General features: G+C 36.2%; 3 protein-coding genes across 3 annotated transcripts; 1 reads left to right on the top strand and 2 right to left on the bottom strand.

Moving 5' to 3' along the window:
- Nucleotides 1-1,329: 1,329 nt before the first annotated feature.
- On the top strand, nucleotides 1,330-3,159 carry LOC147500964 (transcription factor TCP22-like). Its single transcript, XM_086605981.1, has one exon. The coding sequence runs from the start codon at nucleotides 1,522-1,524 to the stop codon at nucleotides 2,806-2,808; it is 1,287 nt and encodes a 428-aa protein (XP_086462107.1). The 5' UTR covers nucleotides 1,330-1,521; the 3' UTR covers nucleotides 2,809-3,159.
- A 2,029-nt stretch (nucleotides 3,160-5,188) lies between these two features.
- Nucleotides 5,189-8,236, bottom strand: YY1 (zinc finger (C2H2 type) family protein). Its single transcript, XM_086605980.1, is given in 7 exon segments — nucleotides 5,189-5,777; nucleotides 5,779-6,011; nucleotides 6,281-6,424; nucleotides 6,565-6,654; nucleotides 7,013-7,209; nucleotides 7,355-7,413; nucleotides 7,958-8,236. Coding segments are annotated over 7 exon segments (1,110 nt in total). The 5' UTR covers nucleotides 8,047-8,236; the 3' UTR covers nucleotides 5,189-5,479.
- Nucleotides 8,237-9,058: 822 nt separating this feature from the next.
- On the bottom strand, nucleotides 9,059-15,799 carry LOC147500962 (protein PSK SIMULATOR 1-like). Its single transcript, XM_086605979.1, is given in 13 exon segments — nucleotides 9,059-9,728; nucleotides 9,815-9,859; nucleotides 10,162-10,238; nucleotides 10,378-10,494; nucleotides 11,512-11,615; nucleotides 11,727-11,796; nucleotides 12,075-12,172; nucleotides 12,604-12,697; nucleotides 13,168-13,258; nucleotides 13,360-13,452; nucleotides 13,581-13,772; nucleotides 13,774-13,904; nucleotides 15,297-15,799. Coding segments are annotated over 13 exon segments (1,974 nt in total). The 5' UTR covers nucleotides 15,654-15,799; the 3' UTR covers nucleotides 9,059-9,223.
- Nucleotides 15,800-16,694: the final 895 nt, after the last annotated feature.

Raw genomic sequence — 16,694 nt, 5'->3', positions numbered from 1 at the left:
CAGTACATTGTTTAAGCAATTTAGATTGTAGAATTGGACCACATTGGCCTTTTTTGTGTTTGTACAACTGGACCACCTTGAAAATTTTGATTTCTTTATAAGCTGTCTTTTCCGTGAGACAGACACCGGTACTATCAATGAAGATTAAGATTGAGGACCTTCTGCACAACTGCGCCACACGTCTAGGGGAGAGAAAAGAAGTGATTCCCTGACTTGTTTTCTTCTTTGGCTTTACAACTAAAGGGGAAAAAGAAAGTGAATAAAAGGAGGTGAAAACAGGAGAAGTACAGTAGCAATAAATGAATCCAATGTTAACTTTTCCTGAACTAATTAATCTTTTCACAATAAATTAAGGATACTCTAAATTAATTAATTACTGAAATAATTAATCAAATCAAATACAGCGTGTAACTACTGCTGTATTTTACAAACACCAACCAATACTTACTTTGCTAGACTGAACACCAAATAGTCCAAACGGTTTTATTGTGTTGATTAGAACTTTTAATTTAAAAGACAAGGATTTGCAGCATAAGAGAATCTCCAATTTAGGGGTGTAAATGGTATAAAAGTAGTAAAGTTTACATTTCTAAATTCAAAAAATTATTTCCAATAGAAATTATAAACCGTAGTTAATAAGTTAATAACTAATAAAATAAGTTGGGAATTCTCTAATACAAGTTGTTAAAAAGCTCCGATGAGTGGTGTTCGAATTTAAAGTATGTCTGGACGTCCCTTATTAGTTCTTAAGTATTGATTTCTAATTTCTAAATTTGGACGTCGTAGAGTGACATTTCTTTTAAATTAAACTCATAACTTAGGTGGAATTGTAACATCTTTGGAGAGGGATGCCCTAAACGTTTCAAATCCAAAAGTTTTAAACGGATATACAACAACTATCAATCTGTAGAAGTGAACTCAAGCTATTCGGATTCGGATTAGAATCGAATTTGGGCATGTCGGGTTGGATTTGGAACGGGTTTAATTTTTAATGTTATCCCCGATGTTAAATTTCAAATATAATCGAGGTTGGGGATCGGATCTCTGCCCTAGTCTGTAGTACAGACTCTGTACCATGCCAGTGCATTTGACTTGTAGCCATATCACCATTACCCTCCCTAATCGATGTTTTCTAATTGAACAGTCTGTCTCTTAAATCTAAGCACACTCTAAACCAAAAGAATATTATTGTCAGCCTTTCTAGCTGTCAAATGGTATTCTGTCTCACAGAAACCCTCAAAAACTTTGTTTTCTTTAAACAGCTTTCTCAAAACCTACAAAACATGTCAGCCTTTCTAGCTTACCTTTTCCTTTTAAAAACCTACTACATATACTTGCCTTTTTCTTGCTTTATTTCTTCCTTCCCACGGAAAAATATAGAAAAACAGATCAGACCAAAAACTGGCACGCACTCTTATTAATCCAATGTTAACACACTCATGCACGTGTATTTCGAGTTTTCTGTACTTGTGAAAAAAAACATCACACACTGTTTTCTGTGCTGAACCAGAACAACTCCAAATGGAACAACAACAAACCAACCCACACCAACAACAACCCCAACTTCATCCTTCTCCCTCTCCTCCTCCTCCTCCTTCTTCTTCTTTGCAACTTGCTCTTCTTGAAAACCAATCTAGTCCAAGTACACTTATGAGCTCCACCCAAGTAACAGATGGCGGCGATGGCCCCACAACTGATGCTACTTATCAAGAACAAGAACAGGCAGCGACAACGCCCACACCGAAAACGATAACAAAGAGATCATCAAAAGATAGACATACTAAAGTAGACGGTAGAGGAAGACGTATACGTATGCCAGCTACTTGTGCAGCAAGGGTTTTTCAATTGACTAGAGAGTTGGGTCATAAATCAGATGGTGAAACAATTGAATGGTTATTACAACAAGCTGAGCCGGCAATTATAGCAGCAACGGGTACTGGAACTATACCAGCTAATTTTTCTACTTTAAATGTTTCTTTGAGAAGTGGTGGTGGTAGTTCAACTATAGCAACTCCAATGCCTTCAAAATCAATAGCTAGTTCTTTTCCATTTGCACATGTAACTGAGCAAGGAATTTCACATGCTAGTATGTTGGGGTATCATGCTCAGCATACACATATTCATTTTCCAACTTCAGATGGTGGTGGTGGTGGGGGTAGAACCGGTGGTGGTGAGGCTAATGAGAGTTATTTGGGCAAACGGTATAGAGAAGATCTTTTCAAAGAACCGAATACTGAGGAGAATGTAGATACTCAGTCGAGACATGCACAAGATCAAGAATCAAGTCTTGGTACTAGTACTGCACCGGTAACGACATCGGTAGGGCTAATTAGGCCATCGAATATCTTGCCAGGGACTGCAATGTGGGCGGTGTCCCCTGCGCCGAATAGTGGAAATAGTGGATTTTGGATGTTACCATATACTGGATCTACACCTAGTCTGGGTGGTGGTGGTGGTGGTGGTGGTGGTGGTAGTAGTGGTACTGGTACAGAATCTTTGATGTGGAGTTCTTTCCCTTCAGGTGGAGGGCATTATACAAGACTAGGTGGGTTTGGTTCAATGCTAATGCAACAACCTTCAGCATCATCTCACCAACATTTAGGATTGGGTACATCAGAGACTAATTTAGGAATGTTGGCAACAATGAATGCTTATAATAGGAGTGGTTTGAGTATGAATTCAGATCAGCATCAACAACATCAACATCAAACTTTAGATCATCAACAGCACCAGCAAGAAGGTGGTTCACATCAATCTCAACCTACCAATGATGATAGTGAAGATGAAAGTCCCAATAATTCTCAATAATTCCATGTTTAAATGAAGGTGAATATATTATAACCCATGTTCTTTGTTTTCCTTTTTTATGATTGACTCACTGACATTTCTTCTTGTTTAGATGCAGCCATGCAGATGCTGGTTTTGAGAGTTTTGGAGTTTCTGGTGACTGATTCAAAGAAGGCTAGCTGTGTGGTCTTTTCATCTCAGTTGATGTGTTTTTTTTTTTTTTTTTTGGGTCTGTGCATAGTCACGTGTGTGTTCTTCCAGTATGTTTAATTATATGTTGTAGTAATTCTTGTTTGTAAATGGAAATGTGATACAAACGAAAGTGAGGAGAAAGGAGAAACTCAATAACATGACCTTCAAAACTTCCCTTTCTCTACTGGCCAACGTGACTCTCCAAGGTTTTTATTTTTCTGATAAGTGGATTTTATTGAAATGTAATAAATGTAGAGATGGTACAAATGGACTCAGATAGATCCAGTCTCACCAAAAACAACACAGCATTACAAAAAAAACAGAACCCACCCTGAGAATGGGCACAAACTAATTCGTCACCAGTAAAAGCATTCCCAATGCATGTCAATATTAAATGGAATTGAGAATTTTCACCTCCAAATGCTCAAAGTGACAATGGAAGTGACTATTTTCCCAAGTCAAAACGATAGTGAAACTGCCAATCGAGATAGCAGTTGAGTTGCGAGTTTCGGATGGAATGTTTTATTCCGTCTCGTGTATTTTTTTCAAAAAAAATTTTTTTCGGACGTTCATTCTGTCTCATGTGTTTTTTCGATTTTTTTTTTAAACTTTAGACGGGATGTTTCATTATGTCCGGAGCGTTTTTTCGATTTTTACATTCAAACAGAATCAAACATCCCGTCCGCACTCTCACTTTGCTTTTCACCAAAACAGTGGAAAAGAAGATAAATTGAGAAGTAAAACCGTCCTGCCGAGGCAAAATCTTTCCACGGTTATTTTATTTTCCTGATAAACTAAAAAGAAAAGAAAAGTAAAAATGAAATCACTCTTTCTTCTGCAATCCAAAACAGATACCAAACAACCTCCATTAGAATTCTCTAACTGCGAATCGTTCACTCGTCATAATTATTTATTCACTTAATTTGTTTATAAATTATTTGCAGTTGCACTTCTTAACTAGAAACAACCAAGCAGGATGCTTTTTTTTTTTTTTTTCTCTTTACTTGGTTATATATTTGTGAGCATTAGCATTGCAAATTTCCAACAGGCCGGGTTCTCTATCCAGTTCACCACCACCATTTAAATGGATTAGTTCGTTTAGCTAAAGGGCCAAACTGCATCCACTATAACATCAATTGTTTAAATTGCCAAATTTGCAAGTAATAGTGTGTTTAATTTATGCTCCTTATGTCTGTTTTATACCAGGAAGCAAGCTCTCTTCCATATCTAACTGACGTTTATAATATACATCACTAAGTAAGGGAATGTGGTGGTGAGGCCTGTAAGGTCCCTGAACTGGATACCAATGAAGTTAGTCTTTTGGAAGTGTAAGCTTGATGATACCAATGACTTAAGAGTGAAGTGTCGTCCTACTATGCCCGGTAGCTTCCAATGTTGAATTTAAGTTTTGAGGTTTAAGCAAATGGAGAGATTTCTGACTGTTTGGGAAGAAACAGAGGATTAGATTAGTTTTGTTTCCTTTTTCTGTTTTTTATTAAGAAAGAAAATCATGGGAAGTTTTCACATTTTTGTAGATTGAATAAGTAGGTCCATGTAGCACTACTCCAGCAATACTTATACAACTATAACCTCTTAGGTGTATGATTATGGACTTATGTCAGTCTTTCTCTTTTTGTAAGTTTAACTAGATTAGCAGAGGTTCCAATATTGAAGCTCACAATCTTGCTAAGTGGGCTTCTAAAAATCAGGATGTGAGCTTTCTGCCTGGACATCTTTTGTAATGTAGCATTGTAACTTTGATGCTATAATGAATATATGACATGTTTCTATCGGAAAAAAAAACAATTTGGAGGGAAAAATAACAGTTCACTTCTCCGATATTTTCTGATGGCACCTGGACGACACACTTTCAGATTAACAAGCATGCAGTTCACAGAGAAATGTGAGGCACTAAAAGTGTCGCCAAAGAGCTTTCAAGCTCCATGCACGGAAAACCAAGTCAAAACAAGGCAGAGCAGGGAATACCTCTAACCTGATATGATACAATCCCTGAAGCCCCATTCGTGGCCCATCATTTGGTTTGAAGAAGGCAATATTGGCCAGCTATTTTCCCCTTCTGTAGTCATTCAAGACTGAACCTCTCCAACACAGTTGAGTCTGGACTAACAGTTGGTATAGGCTTAAACTGGATCACATAATGGATCTCAATAGTCAAAAAGGAAAATTCAAATACTTGGAACTCATGGAATCCAGTCAATCCTTCGAAATCAAAATTCATGCATATCAATATATCATGGCTGAAGTTTCATGGAGAAACTATAAAATAAAACTTAATAGCAACGAAGTACACAACCATTCCAATTGATGATCCAACCGAATACTAGCAAAAACATACATCAATGGTTCCACATTCCTTACCTTGTTGACAATTATACTCGAGACCCAAGAGGAAGTAAGAAAGAATGAGAAGCTGGGAACAGAAATTGCACAGAACTAATTATTATCTGATCATATATAGGAGATGGTGATGGCAGTCAATTTATTCTTCATCCTCTGTCATTTCATCGTCCTCGTTTTCTGCATTCCTCCAGCCATCTTCAACGTCTTCATTATCCTCTTCTGTTTCCTCACTATCTTCATCATCAGAAACATCTTTCACAGGCCATTGCTGTTTCACGACATTCATCAAATTAGTAGGAGCTACACTAGAGCCTTTCTTCTGTGAGGATTTAGATGGCGGCATCTTTGAGACCTGTTGCTTGCTTTGCTTGGAAATCTTGCCACCGGAACCTTTTGCAGGGTATGCATCTTGATCACTGCCCTCATCCATGTCATTATCTATTTCGGGAGTGTGTTTCCCAGTTTTCTTCCATGTTGTGACCAGGATGCTCTCTTCTGAAGTGAAGATTCAGCTTATATTCGTGAATGTAAGCTTTCTCACATCCTTCATACGGACAGGCATAGGGACGATCAGAGGAAGCAGAGCCATATGCCACTGCAGGAGTCTTCGGAGTACTGGTATGTTTTTCTGAAATTGGGGTACGTTTTATGATCATATCCATTGTCGTATGCTGTAGAATCATTAAAAACAGAATTTTACTTCAAATCCATGATCACTATACTAGGACCTAGAAAGTTACAACTAAATGTATACCAAGCTTAAATTTACTAACAAAAATGATGGGAGAACCTTATGAAACTTATTCTGTAGATATGGTAGACACTCAAACATGCAACCTTGGAAATTATCTACCAAAATGAAAGGTTTAACAGATAGCAAGGTGAAACAACAAACTGTTAGCATACCAACAAGATAAGAACAGAAGGAATTGAGACCAACCTTCTCATGGTGTGCTTTAATATGAGTCTTTAATTTGTACTCGTGAGCATATCTCTTTCCACAATCTACGTACGGGCAAATGTGATAATTCTCTTGCGAGTGTGTTCGCATATGAGCCCTCAGGTTAAAATCCAGGGAGAAGGCCTGCATTTATAAGTAAATGAATGATTAGAAGTACATTAAAGAATTATAATGAGGATACTTCTCATAGTAATGAAACAAAGAACGAGCCAATAACTGACCAATAAAGAAACACCATACACCACCAAGCTTAGATGGTTTACCTTTCCACAGCCTTCATGAGGACACACGAAATGCCTTTCTCCAGTGTGAATAAGAAAGTGTCTTTTCAACTTGGAGCTATCTAGAAATTTCTGCAACAGAGCACGTCAATTTGAGAATGCTAGGAAGAGTCTGCTGGAGAGTATTGAGAAGAAAAATACTGATTTAACAAAAATTATAAAAACGTACAAAAACATGGGGATTCATAAAGACTAGATGGAAAAATGAATAAAATTTTAACCGACGTCAATGTTACTTAGAAACTTGCCAAGACAAACTTGACAGGACAAAGCGTTCTATTACATGATGTTGTAGTAGAAAAATCAATATCTTCTCTTATATTTGAGATTGATCTTTCCTTGCAAACTTTGTCTAGTTTGGTTATGAAGATGAGCAATATGCTTAGATGTAGTAGAACAGTAAAAATGTACTCAAAATAGAGTACATTACCTTTCCACATCCCTCATAATGACAAATATATTGACGCTCTCCATGAATGTGAGAATGCTTCCTTAAAGCACCAGCATCAACAAAAGTTTTCCCACAGCCTTCATAGCTGCAAAGGAAAAGAACTTCTGTCATAGGTTCTGGTTCTTCTTCTGCCTCTGCCTCTTCGGGCTTCTCTTTCAATTCTTTTAGCACATCCACTGACGAAAGTAATTAGGTCAAGCATTAGAACATATATAAACAAGAAAATATATTAAAAGGAACTTTCTTCAACTATAAGTCTATTAATCTCTATATTTGACAGTAAATAATTTCAACCGATATTCAATAAACAGTAACAGCTACCTTTGACCCATCGCAGAAGTAAGCACCTCCCACCATTTGACACAACCTCTTGGGGAACCCTGGACATAAAAATTAAATAACGGGCTAAGATTTAAGAAGCTCCAAATATGATCTGTAATTGATAATAGACAAGTTCTCCACTCAGCTATTTGCTTCTAAAATTTGTGTACAAGTGTTTTTTCGTCTTCGTGAGGATAACATTCCAAGTCAATCCAAAAATCCTTGGGCAACACAGATAAAAAAAACTATTGGCTTAACCATCAAGTCTTACTACTAAATGCACTTATGCTGGATTGTACACAAGAATAATTACTCCTTTGTTATTTTTATATTCTTAGCAACTTAAACCACAAAAAAATGTCCTATATATCTTTAATAATAAAACAACCATGGATATACCCAAAAAAAAAAAATTTTAAATTATTAATCAATTAAAATTATAAATTTTGATTCTTTATTGAATCTGAATTGACAGTAAAAAAAAAAGTGTACTTTAATTAAGATTCCAGTCAATATTCAATCCAGTCAACACTTTATTGAGTAAAGTTATTGTTAATACTTGAAACAAACAACAAATTTAAATTAAAATAATCAGAAAATTACCATTCTTTAACCCATTTATGAGCAGGAGCTTTTGATTTGAGGATTGGGCGTCTGTCAAAAGGGTTGTTGTTATTGCTGTGCAAGTCCATTAATTAATTAATAATTATTTCTGTTTCTGTCTCTCTCAAGGGGTTTTAGGGTTTGTGTGAATTAGGGTTTTTGAGGATGAAGATGAAGAAGAAGATGAGAAGATGATGAGAATGAGATAAATCTTTGTTTGTATGTCCGCCATACTTGTCAAGTTTTCTCTTCCTTATCATTATTCATGGACTTGTTTTTGGGTTTTTTTTTTCTATTACATCATATCTTTTTTTTTTAACAAGGCCCATTAGGGCCCAATATCAAATGTCCATTAAATAAGATTAGTAGATTTGGACTAGTATATTGTTATGCAGTGGGGGCGTGAGGGGGAGAGAGAGAAAGGAGAAATTGAGAGGCGTGGATAGGAGTTTCAATGGGTTTCGATAATCCGATAACCGATCTGAACCAAATCGATAAAAAATGATTTGGGTTTTGATAATTTACCCCAAAAACCGGCCCGAACCGATAAGATATTGGTTTGGTTTTGTATTTATTTAAGATTAATTTTAGTAATATTTATGATTAATTTTGTATGTGTGTTATCAATTGTGGGTTAAAATTAATAAAATTAATTTAAAATTTAATTGATTTTATAGTTTTTGGTTCAGGTCGGTTCGGGTTTGGTTTGCAATATATCTTATATGTTCAGTTTCTTAGATGTAATATTATCGGTTCGGTTTCAATTTCGGATTCTCAATTTTCTTATCGGTTCGGGTTTGGATTTTTCAAAACTACCCCAACCGATCCAAAGACAGCTTTAGGCGTGGAGATCGAGAGGAGAAGGATGAAGAGAAGAGAAGAGATGAGAAATGAGGACAGCAGAGAGAGAGAGGGAAAAATGGAGAGGGAGATATTGAGAGGCGTGGAAATCAAGAAAAGAGGGACGAAGAGAAAAGAAGAGATGAAAAATGAAGGATAGAAACCAACCAAATAATTTTTTGTCCACATACCCCTCAGCCCAAAACGTTCGCCTCTGCTCACTTGATTAGAACTTTTTTTTGTACATAGGGTCTAGAAAACTTGCCTCAACTTTTGGAAATACATATAGAATATATTATCTGTTTGTTCCTGTTCCTAATATCCTAATTATCTTACACAATATATTTCTAAAGCCTAATATACGCGTAAACACAGATCCTCATGGGAGCCTTCTCTATGCATTCATCTGTTTTCCATACACAAGTTTCAAAAAGTGTCCACTCTATCAATAACATCCAAAGCTTTGATCTTGTCAATATGAAAATCAATAACAGGTAGAGTAGGTAATCTTCTAACAGGGAAAATCTCCTTGCTACTTGTTGGGGAATGACTACTACTCTTGCTTAACCTTGTATGCTTGTCTAGCCTTGTTTTCCCCACGTCGAATTCCTGACTTTTGCTAATCCCTGGCGTCAGTTTCCTTTTGTTTACATCCTGAAGCATCTCCTTGTCTTCGAAAGTAAGGTTGGGAAATGAAGCGCTGGGTTTGTGAGTAGGCAATGGAATTGTTTTCTGGGTTGGGGACCTCATAGGTGATTTGATAGGAGACCTGACCCCACAACCCGTTCCTGACCTCGATTGGCTGATGAGATGGTGAAGCCACACGATTAACTCAAGTATGCAAGCTTCAGTCTTCTCTTTATCTGCATGATGGAGTGTCTCTATCCTAATTAATTCCGTTTGTCCAGCTGGCTTTCGGTTTACCTCAGACCTGAAAACAAGTAAAACCAGCTCTTTTAACCTGGAAAACTTTCCGATATTCAAAGAATCCATATGAACTACTAATTAATGACTTACCCTGTATTTGCCCACTCTCCAACCCAACCGAAACCATGATGTGCTCTGGTTCATATCACGGTGACGACATACCCAACAAAAAATAATCAACAGTAGCACAAAAAGTGAAATGTACTCAATGAATTTTAAGGAAAAGTAAGTATCATATCCAATGGTATGTTTCACTGCTAGAGAATTATCTCTGGAAAAATACTTTTGCTGAAAAAATGACACTTGAAATTAAACTTTCATGGTTTTCACAATATTTTCCAACAAAACATGCTATGATCAATCAAACAAACTTTAAAATGGGTAACTATAATAAATGATAAAAAGAAAAAACAAGATTAATGGTTGGGCCTTTTTACTTGGTTGTGTTTGTAGCAATTGGGACAAGCCACTGCAAAGTTTTCTCCATTTCTGCTTTAATTTGTGTAACAGTTAGCTGCGAGTAAACAAATTGAGAGGGTTATTATACAGTAAGTAGATTAAATATGTGGAAGTGCTTATCAACAGTCTCAATTCCCTCACTAAATCAATATGTCCTCACAGTATTTGAAATGTGCAGCTGGATTGATGTATACCTCTTCCTTGACCTCGAATGACTGTAGTTTGGAACGTAAAGCTGACTTCACACTGGGGGGTAACCCTTGGTATAATGTATCCCTCGTATTTGGAGGCACAGAACTTGATCGAGATACCTGACCACAGCAAGAAGTTCTCCATTCAAAAGTTTGCCCACATGAATTAGCAAAATATCACTTCTGACGAGAGTATATAACACGTAAAAATTCTAGAGTAACAGTATGAATTAACACATTAATGTCTCTCGCTATCAAATGTCTACTCCGGAAGAAGAAAAACAATTGTGTTCATTAGATGCGAGTATGCGACATGATCCACAACATTCTTATGAAGATTTGGTATTATTACTCCATGGGGAATTAGAAATTCTGACCATACCTTCAAAACCTGGTAACTATTAACAAACTATACATTTCCATCTAAAGTTGTCAGTGAAGTGCCAACTAATCCAACAACAAACCAAATGCCCTAGTTTTTTAGTATAACTAATTCAAACAAATGATGTACAGAATTCAATGACATGGATATAAATAAGATAAAATGTAAGTTACATCGACACGGATATGTGTCCGTAAACTACATGGAGACGAAGTGTTTGACACGGCGAAATATAAAAAATTGAGGTGTCACATACACCTATCTGACACAGACACCTGGAAACGACACAAAATATTTTTAAAATATGGTGTGTCCATGTAACATAGGATAAAATGAAAAGCACGACTACAAAAATATCCAGAGTAGGGATAAAATAGAAAGAAGAGCCTGAATATCAGTTTCTCACAGGTCACAGCTTATCTTAATAGCCAGAATGTTAATGCCAAGTCGACAGACACTTTTTCTGTTTTTAAGTATACTGCGGATATTAAGACCATATTCAGAATTAACTTTTTTTACAAGATTGGGCTTCTGAAATGGTATGAACAAATATTTTACTGTAAAAAGCAATTGTGAACTCACAAGAGTGTCAATTTGAGTAATTATGTTTGTGTAATGCATTGCAATAAATTTTTCTTTTTTTAAGTATATTGCGGATATTAAGACCATATTCAAAATGAATTTTTTTTTAGAAGATCAGGCTTCTGAAATGGTATGAACAAATATTTTACTGTAAAAAGCAATTGTGAACTCACAAGAGTGTCAATTTGAGTAATTATGTTTGCGTAATGCAATGCAAGACCAGCAGGTCCCAACCTTTGATGATTGTTTTGAGATCCTTTTAATGGTTTCTCAGTGTCTGCAAGTACAACAAGGAGAAAGCATCATGAGATTTAATCAATAAGAAAATTGACTCCCAAGTCACATAAATTGGAGTCCCACACTTCAACTAAAAGTTTTGAATAAATACCAGCACTGCCAAATGCATCATGAATCTCTAGATGTAAGAAGTGAACAATGTCAACAAGCTTCTCCATGGCCTGCAGTATATGTGATATTAGAATTATTATTTACAGGATCAAATAGACATAAAAACATTCATTATGTGCTCTAAGTCAGCATAATAAGATACAAAATAAAGATGGAAAAGAACCATAAAGATGGAAAAGAACCATAAAGATGGAGAAAGAACTAAGAAAACTGCACAATTGAACTTTTTGAAACGCATAAAATAGCAACAAATAAAACCATCCCTAAGAAACTGAATCCTTGACCAGTAATTTTCTGCGAATTGATATGAAAATATATGGTAATTTACCTCTTCCAAAATCTTGGACCAGAGTGACTTTTTCTTTAAACTTCTAACATGCTTCTTTTGACTTTTTAATTCTGCCCTTAAGATGGCAAGGCTGTCTCCTACAAGTCAGAGTAAACCAAGTCAACTATCCTCATGTATAGATAATGAAGTAATAACAATGGAGAATGACAAAGTTCATTAGATTATATATTTGAGAAAGATACGTGATAATGTATTCTACTACGCTCACGACTTGGTTGCATTTCAAATCTCTGCTGGAATGGACTAAGATCACAAGAAGATATCCTGATGATAGGTTCAGAACAATCATATCTTACTTCCCACTTGAGTACACTACACCATAATTCTTAAGTTGAGAACCCTAGTTTGGTTGTTTTGCAAGGGTGCCCAAGCACCTTATTGCCCTCTAGAGGCAGCCAAACCACAGGTATCAAGGAGAACACTTTTAACAGCATTGTCTCATATCAACTTTTCTTTTCATTGGCTATATTGTCTCAATAGCTTTATGGTCAACTGTCAAGCAATTTACCTCTTTGGGCAGCGCTAGAGTTATCCTCTTCCTGCAGTTTTCGTCGATAATCTTGTTCAAATCTGTCCAGAGCATGCAACTCATGGTACAATTCCTGCACAGAAACACAAACTTTTCTTTGCTTCATGAATTCTTGAAACAACGTTCAAACAACTACAAGGCTGTACATCATAACTACAAAAACTACAATATGATTTCCAGCAAAGTGAAAATAAAGACCACTTGCTGATACTCAGAGCCTAGTTTGAAGTTGCTCTTCATTGTTTCCTCTACTTCTACTTTTATTTCGTTTTTTTGTACACCTCCCCCAAGAGTTTTGTGTTATAGCTGTATGTCAAAGAAGCTGAATTAAATCTGCTAACCATTACAAACGTTTACAGCAGGAAGCAAAACACATGTGACAGTATAATCTGTATTAAAAGAGGGGCTGATATGCATCAGACAAACAAGTGCATTACATGACTTTTTAAAATAAGATTACTGTTGCTATATGAAGAAAAAATTAATCACGTTTAACGTAATAAGTGTGCGGCTTCCTACACTAGTCATTCACAGTTAACTCACAGCTGTATACTGGACCATGGTCATCAGTTGCTGCATCACTGTTTCTGCTTCTTCCTTCAGTTGCTTTTGGGTGACAACTTCTGTACCCATCCTAAAAAAGAATAAGAAGACATTGATGACAAAAGCATGAAAAATGCATTTACTGGTAAAAAACAATAAAAGTTGAAGTACGATAGTATCCATTCATATTACTTCTCAAAATAACGATGTAAGTTGTGCCACTGAGGATCTTTGCACCGGTTCCCAAAACGGACAACTTCACCTGAAAATATTTTCAACTCTTCCCTGTTTATATGTAACGCAAAGAAGAAATGGAATCTTTTAGAAAAGGGTAAGGAAAATATAGATAATTATGCAACTGGACTCACACACAAAAAGAAAAGAAAAGAAAATGAAAATTTTCTAATACACACCTCTTGTCAGCAGCAGCAATCCTTAGGAGATCTTCCATATCTTTCGATACCAAGTACTGAACTCCTTCTGATGGAAGCACCACTTCTTTCAAATGTTCTATGTTCTCCTTTGAAAGTGATTGCATAAGAGTAGCACCTTTAACAATTGTGTTGGCAACCTCAAAAGCCAATATTGATATTATGTTTCCTTTTGTTGCGCCCTGGGACAAATCCACTACTGAGGTTCAAATTTGTCATGCTACTACCAAGGGTGTCTAGAACCTCTACTGCTTTCCCAAGCCCAGCAGTGCCAGCTTTGCCTAAAAGCACGCTCATTTCTGAAACCTGAGATACAATAGGAAACTATTTAGCACTGGAGAAAGAAACATCGTGCAGAAGACAAACTGACAACACACAGGACCTAAAGCACCAAAAGGATCAGATACTGTCATGCTGAAGTAAGCTCTCACTAATTAACAACAGCATAAAAACCAAGATTTCCTATTGACCTTTTATATGATTAGATTTATAATCACAATTTGCATCCATCACTAAACAAACATGCTTGGCACAATTTTCGGTAGCAAATGAGCTTTGATGTAGTCATCCACACATACTATTTTTACAAAATTTTGCCTAAGGATATTTGAAACAGCGTAACCTTCTTTACCCTTAGAAGAAATGTTACTGCAGTTCGTCCCAACACTTCAATTTAAAGCCTTAAAGGAGATGAGAAGCTTGAGATGATGCCATTTGGGATCTTAATGTGGTCTCGGACTACTATTTGCACTCCTCAAACAGGTCAATTGAGCCATATTAGCATTCCGCCATCTTAACAAAAAGGACCATCCCCTAGGCCCACTCTACTAAAATCATCACTTCAGACCAGAGACTGTTTATCACACAACACCTATACACACACTCTCCTGTGATCAAAGCGGCTTTTGACACCAACCCCCCTCGCAAGATCAGTAGGATCGAAAAAAGTATTAATCCCCATCATTGCATTTTACGATGGTACTGCAGCTCAGACATACATGAGAGACAGAATCGAATGTGGTTGAATACTGTAAATAACTAAAAAAAATAATACCTACTAGTGAAGAATAATATACTAGGGGCAGAAAACCAAGTATTTGATTTTAATCATATTAGCGTTTGCGTTGAAATTTGAGAAACCTTTTTCTGATCTGATAATATCTACCAGCCCTTCACAGGTATTTGCTAGATATCAAGAATGAGAAGAGAGGATGAGTTATCAAAAACCCCAGTGGAGAAAATTCAAGAGGTCTAAATCAGTAATTGCAGAGAAGTCTCCTCCGTCAGCTTGTCCCAATGATTTCTCTAACACCAATTCAAGTTGGATGAGATATCTTGAAGAATGACGCAGCGACTACATTGTATATTAAACAAAACATTTATGGCACTCATAAGCAAGGCTGATGACATTCTCGTGCAATTAGTGTGTTTCCTGCTGTAGGCCTCTAATACTATCTAGTTAAATGTACTCATAATGTTACATATTCCATGTTAAGATGATGTTCAGTAACCATTACTGATAAATTAAAACATTAGAGATACAGGATAGATATAGTTGTTCTTCTAAAGAATACAATTAAACAAGAAAAGATGTTAAGTGTAATACATTATCACTAGGATTCTAGAAATAGTTCTCAACCACACAAAATAATAAATATTCTCCACCAAAAGGAACAACTGACTTTGAGGTGCACTCACCTTTACTACCGCAGCAGGCCTAGACTTCATTGACCTTGATTTGTTTGAGAGAGCCCTAGGTAAGCGCGGAATACCATCCTCAATATTGTTCTGGTTCGTCCCATATACACTTGTGTTCATCTCAGGAACTGTAAAAGATTCCTGAACATGCTTCTCCATGGTTTCACCAACCTGAGGGGGAACTAGAACACCGTCTTTTTTCATTTGAACTCCATGAGATCCTTGCTCAATAAGATCACTCGGTTGCGCAAAAGTTCCACTAGGAGCATTATCGACAGTTGATCTCTTCGAGCAAAGTCCTCCCATTTTGTCAAAAATTGCATATAATACTTCACTTCTTCGTAGTCCTTCCCACATAAGAATTGGGAACTGAATATTTATCAATACCCCTGTCCACTATCAATCCACCAGGAGCAAAACAACTAACAATAAGCAAGCCTTTCTTAATTAGCCAACCATAAAACTAGCTGATCCTCTAATCCACTCAAAATCCCCAGTCCATCAAACACCAAACTGAAAATCCAATACACAAAAAGGCAATATATATATATATATATTTATAAGTTTTACCAACATAAAGAATAATTAAAACAAACCCACCACATAGAACACAATTAGAAAGCTATTAATTAAATACAATTCCAAGCATCTAAACTTCATAAAAAAAAGTAGCCCATTCCTAAAAATTGAAACTTGAAATAAAATTTGCCAAATTCTAGAGCAATAGAATCTTACCAGTAAGAAATAAGATGGTAGGTGGATCTGTTGAGCTTTAAAAAATAAAAAATAACAATATAGAAGATGGTTATGGCCTTGTGTTACTAACAAAGTCAGATGAAAGCAGGCAATAATGTTAGAAGTTAAGCCAAACCCACCAGAAAAGACTTGCCTAAAAACCAAAAAAAAAAAACTCAACGCACTGAAATGTAATGTAAGAAGAAAGAAACCAAGTGAAGACGTTAGGAAGAACTGGTCAGGTCAAATCCCTACCCACCCACTGACTTAGACCAGACGACTAAACAACTAAAACTCTACTCTCTAGTCTCTTTCCTCTTCATAAATGTCCATTTGTCCATACTACACAGTTTCCACATCATAATTTTTACTAAAGGTAATTTTTTTATGTATGATTCATATTGCAACTTAAAGGAGTTGACGTTTACTAGATACAGCCTCAAAATGGCAATTGCTTTTTGTGACAAAGTGCTACACAAGTTTGACTCTTTGTAATGTAGCCAAACCTTGCTACAATCTTAGACCCACTTATGTTTGTTCACCCAAGCAAGAAGTGAATCCAACAAAAAGAATCTTCACGTTCAGACAAGGTGGGTTGATTAACAGTAGATAACTTGGAACTAGGTGGAGGCATGATCACATATTCACATAGGAAAAAAAGTC

This window comes from Coptis chinensis, chromosome 4 (assembly GCF_015680905.1).
Source record: "Coptis chinensis isolate HL-2020 chromosome 4, ASM1568090v1, whole genome shotgun sequence".
Classification (NCBI taxonomy): domain Eukaryota; kingdom Viridiplantae; phylum Streptophyta; class Magnoliopsida; order Ranunculales; family Ranunculaceae; genus Coptis; species Coptis chinensis.
This window is presented reverse-complemented; position numbering and strand designations above follow the sequence as displayed.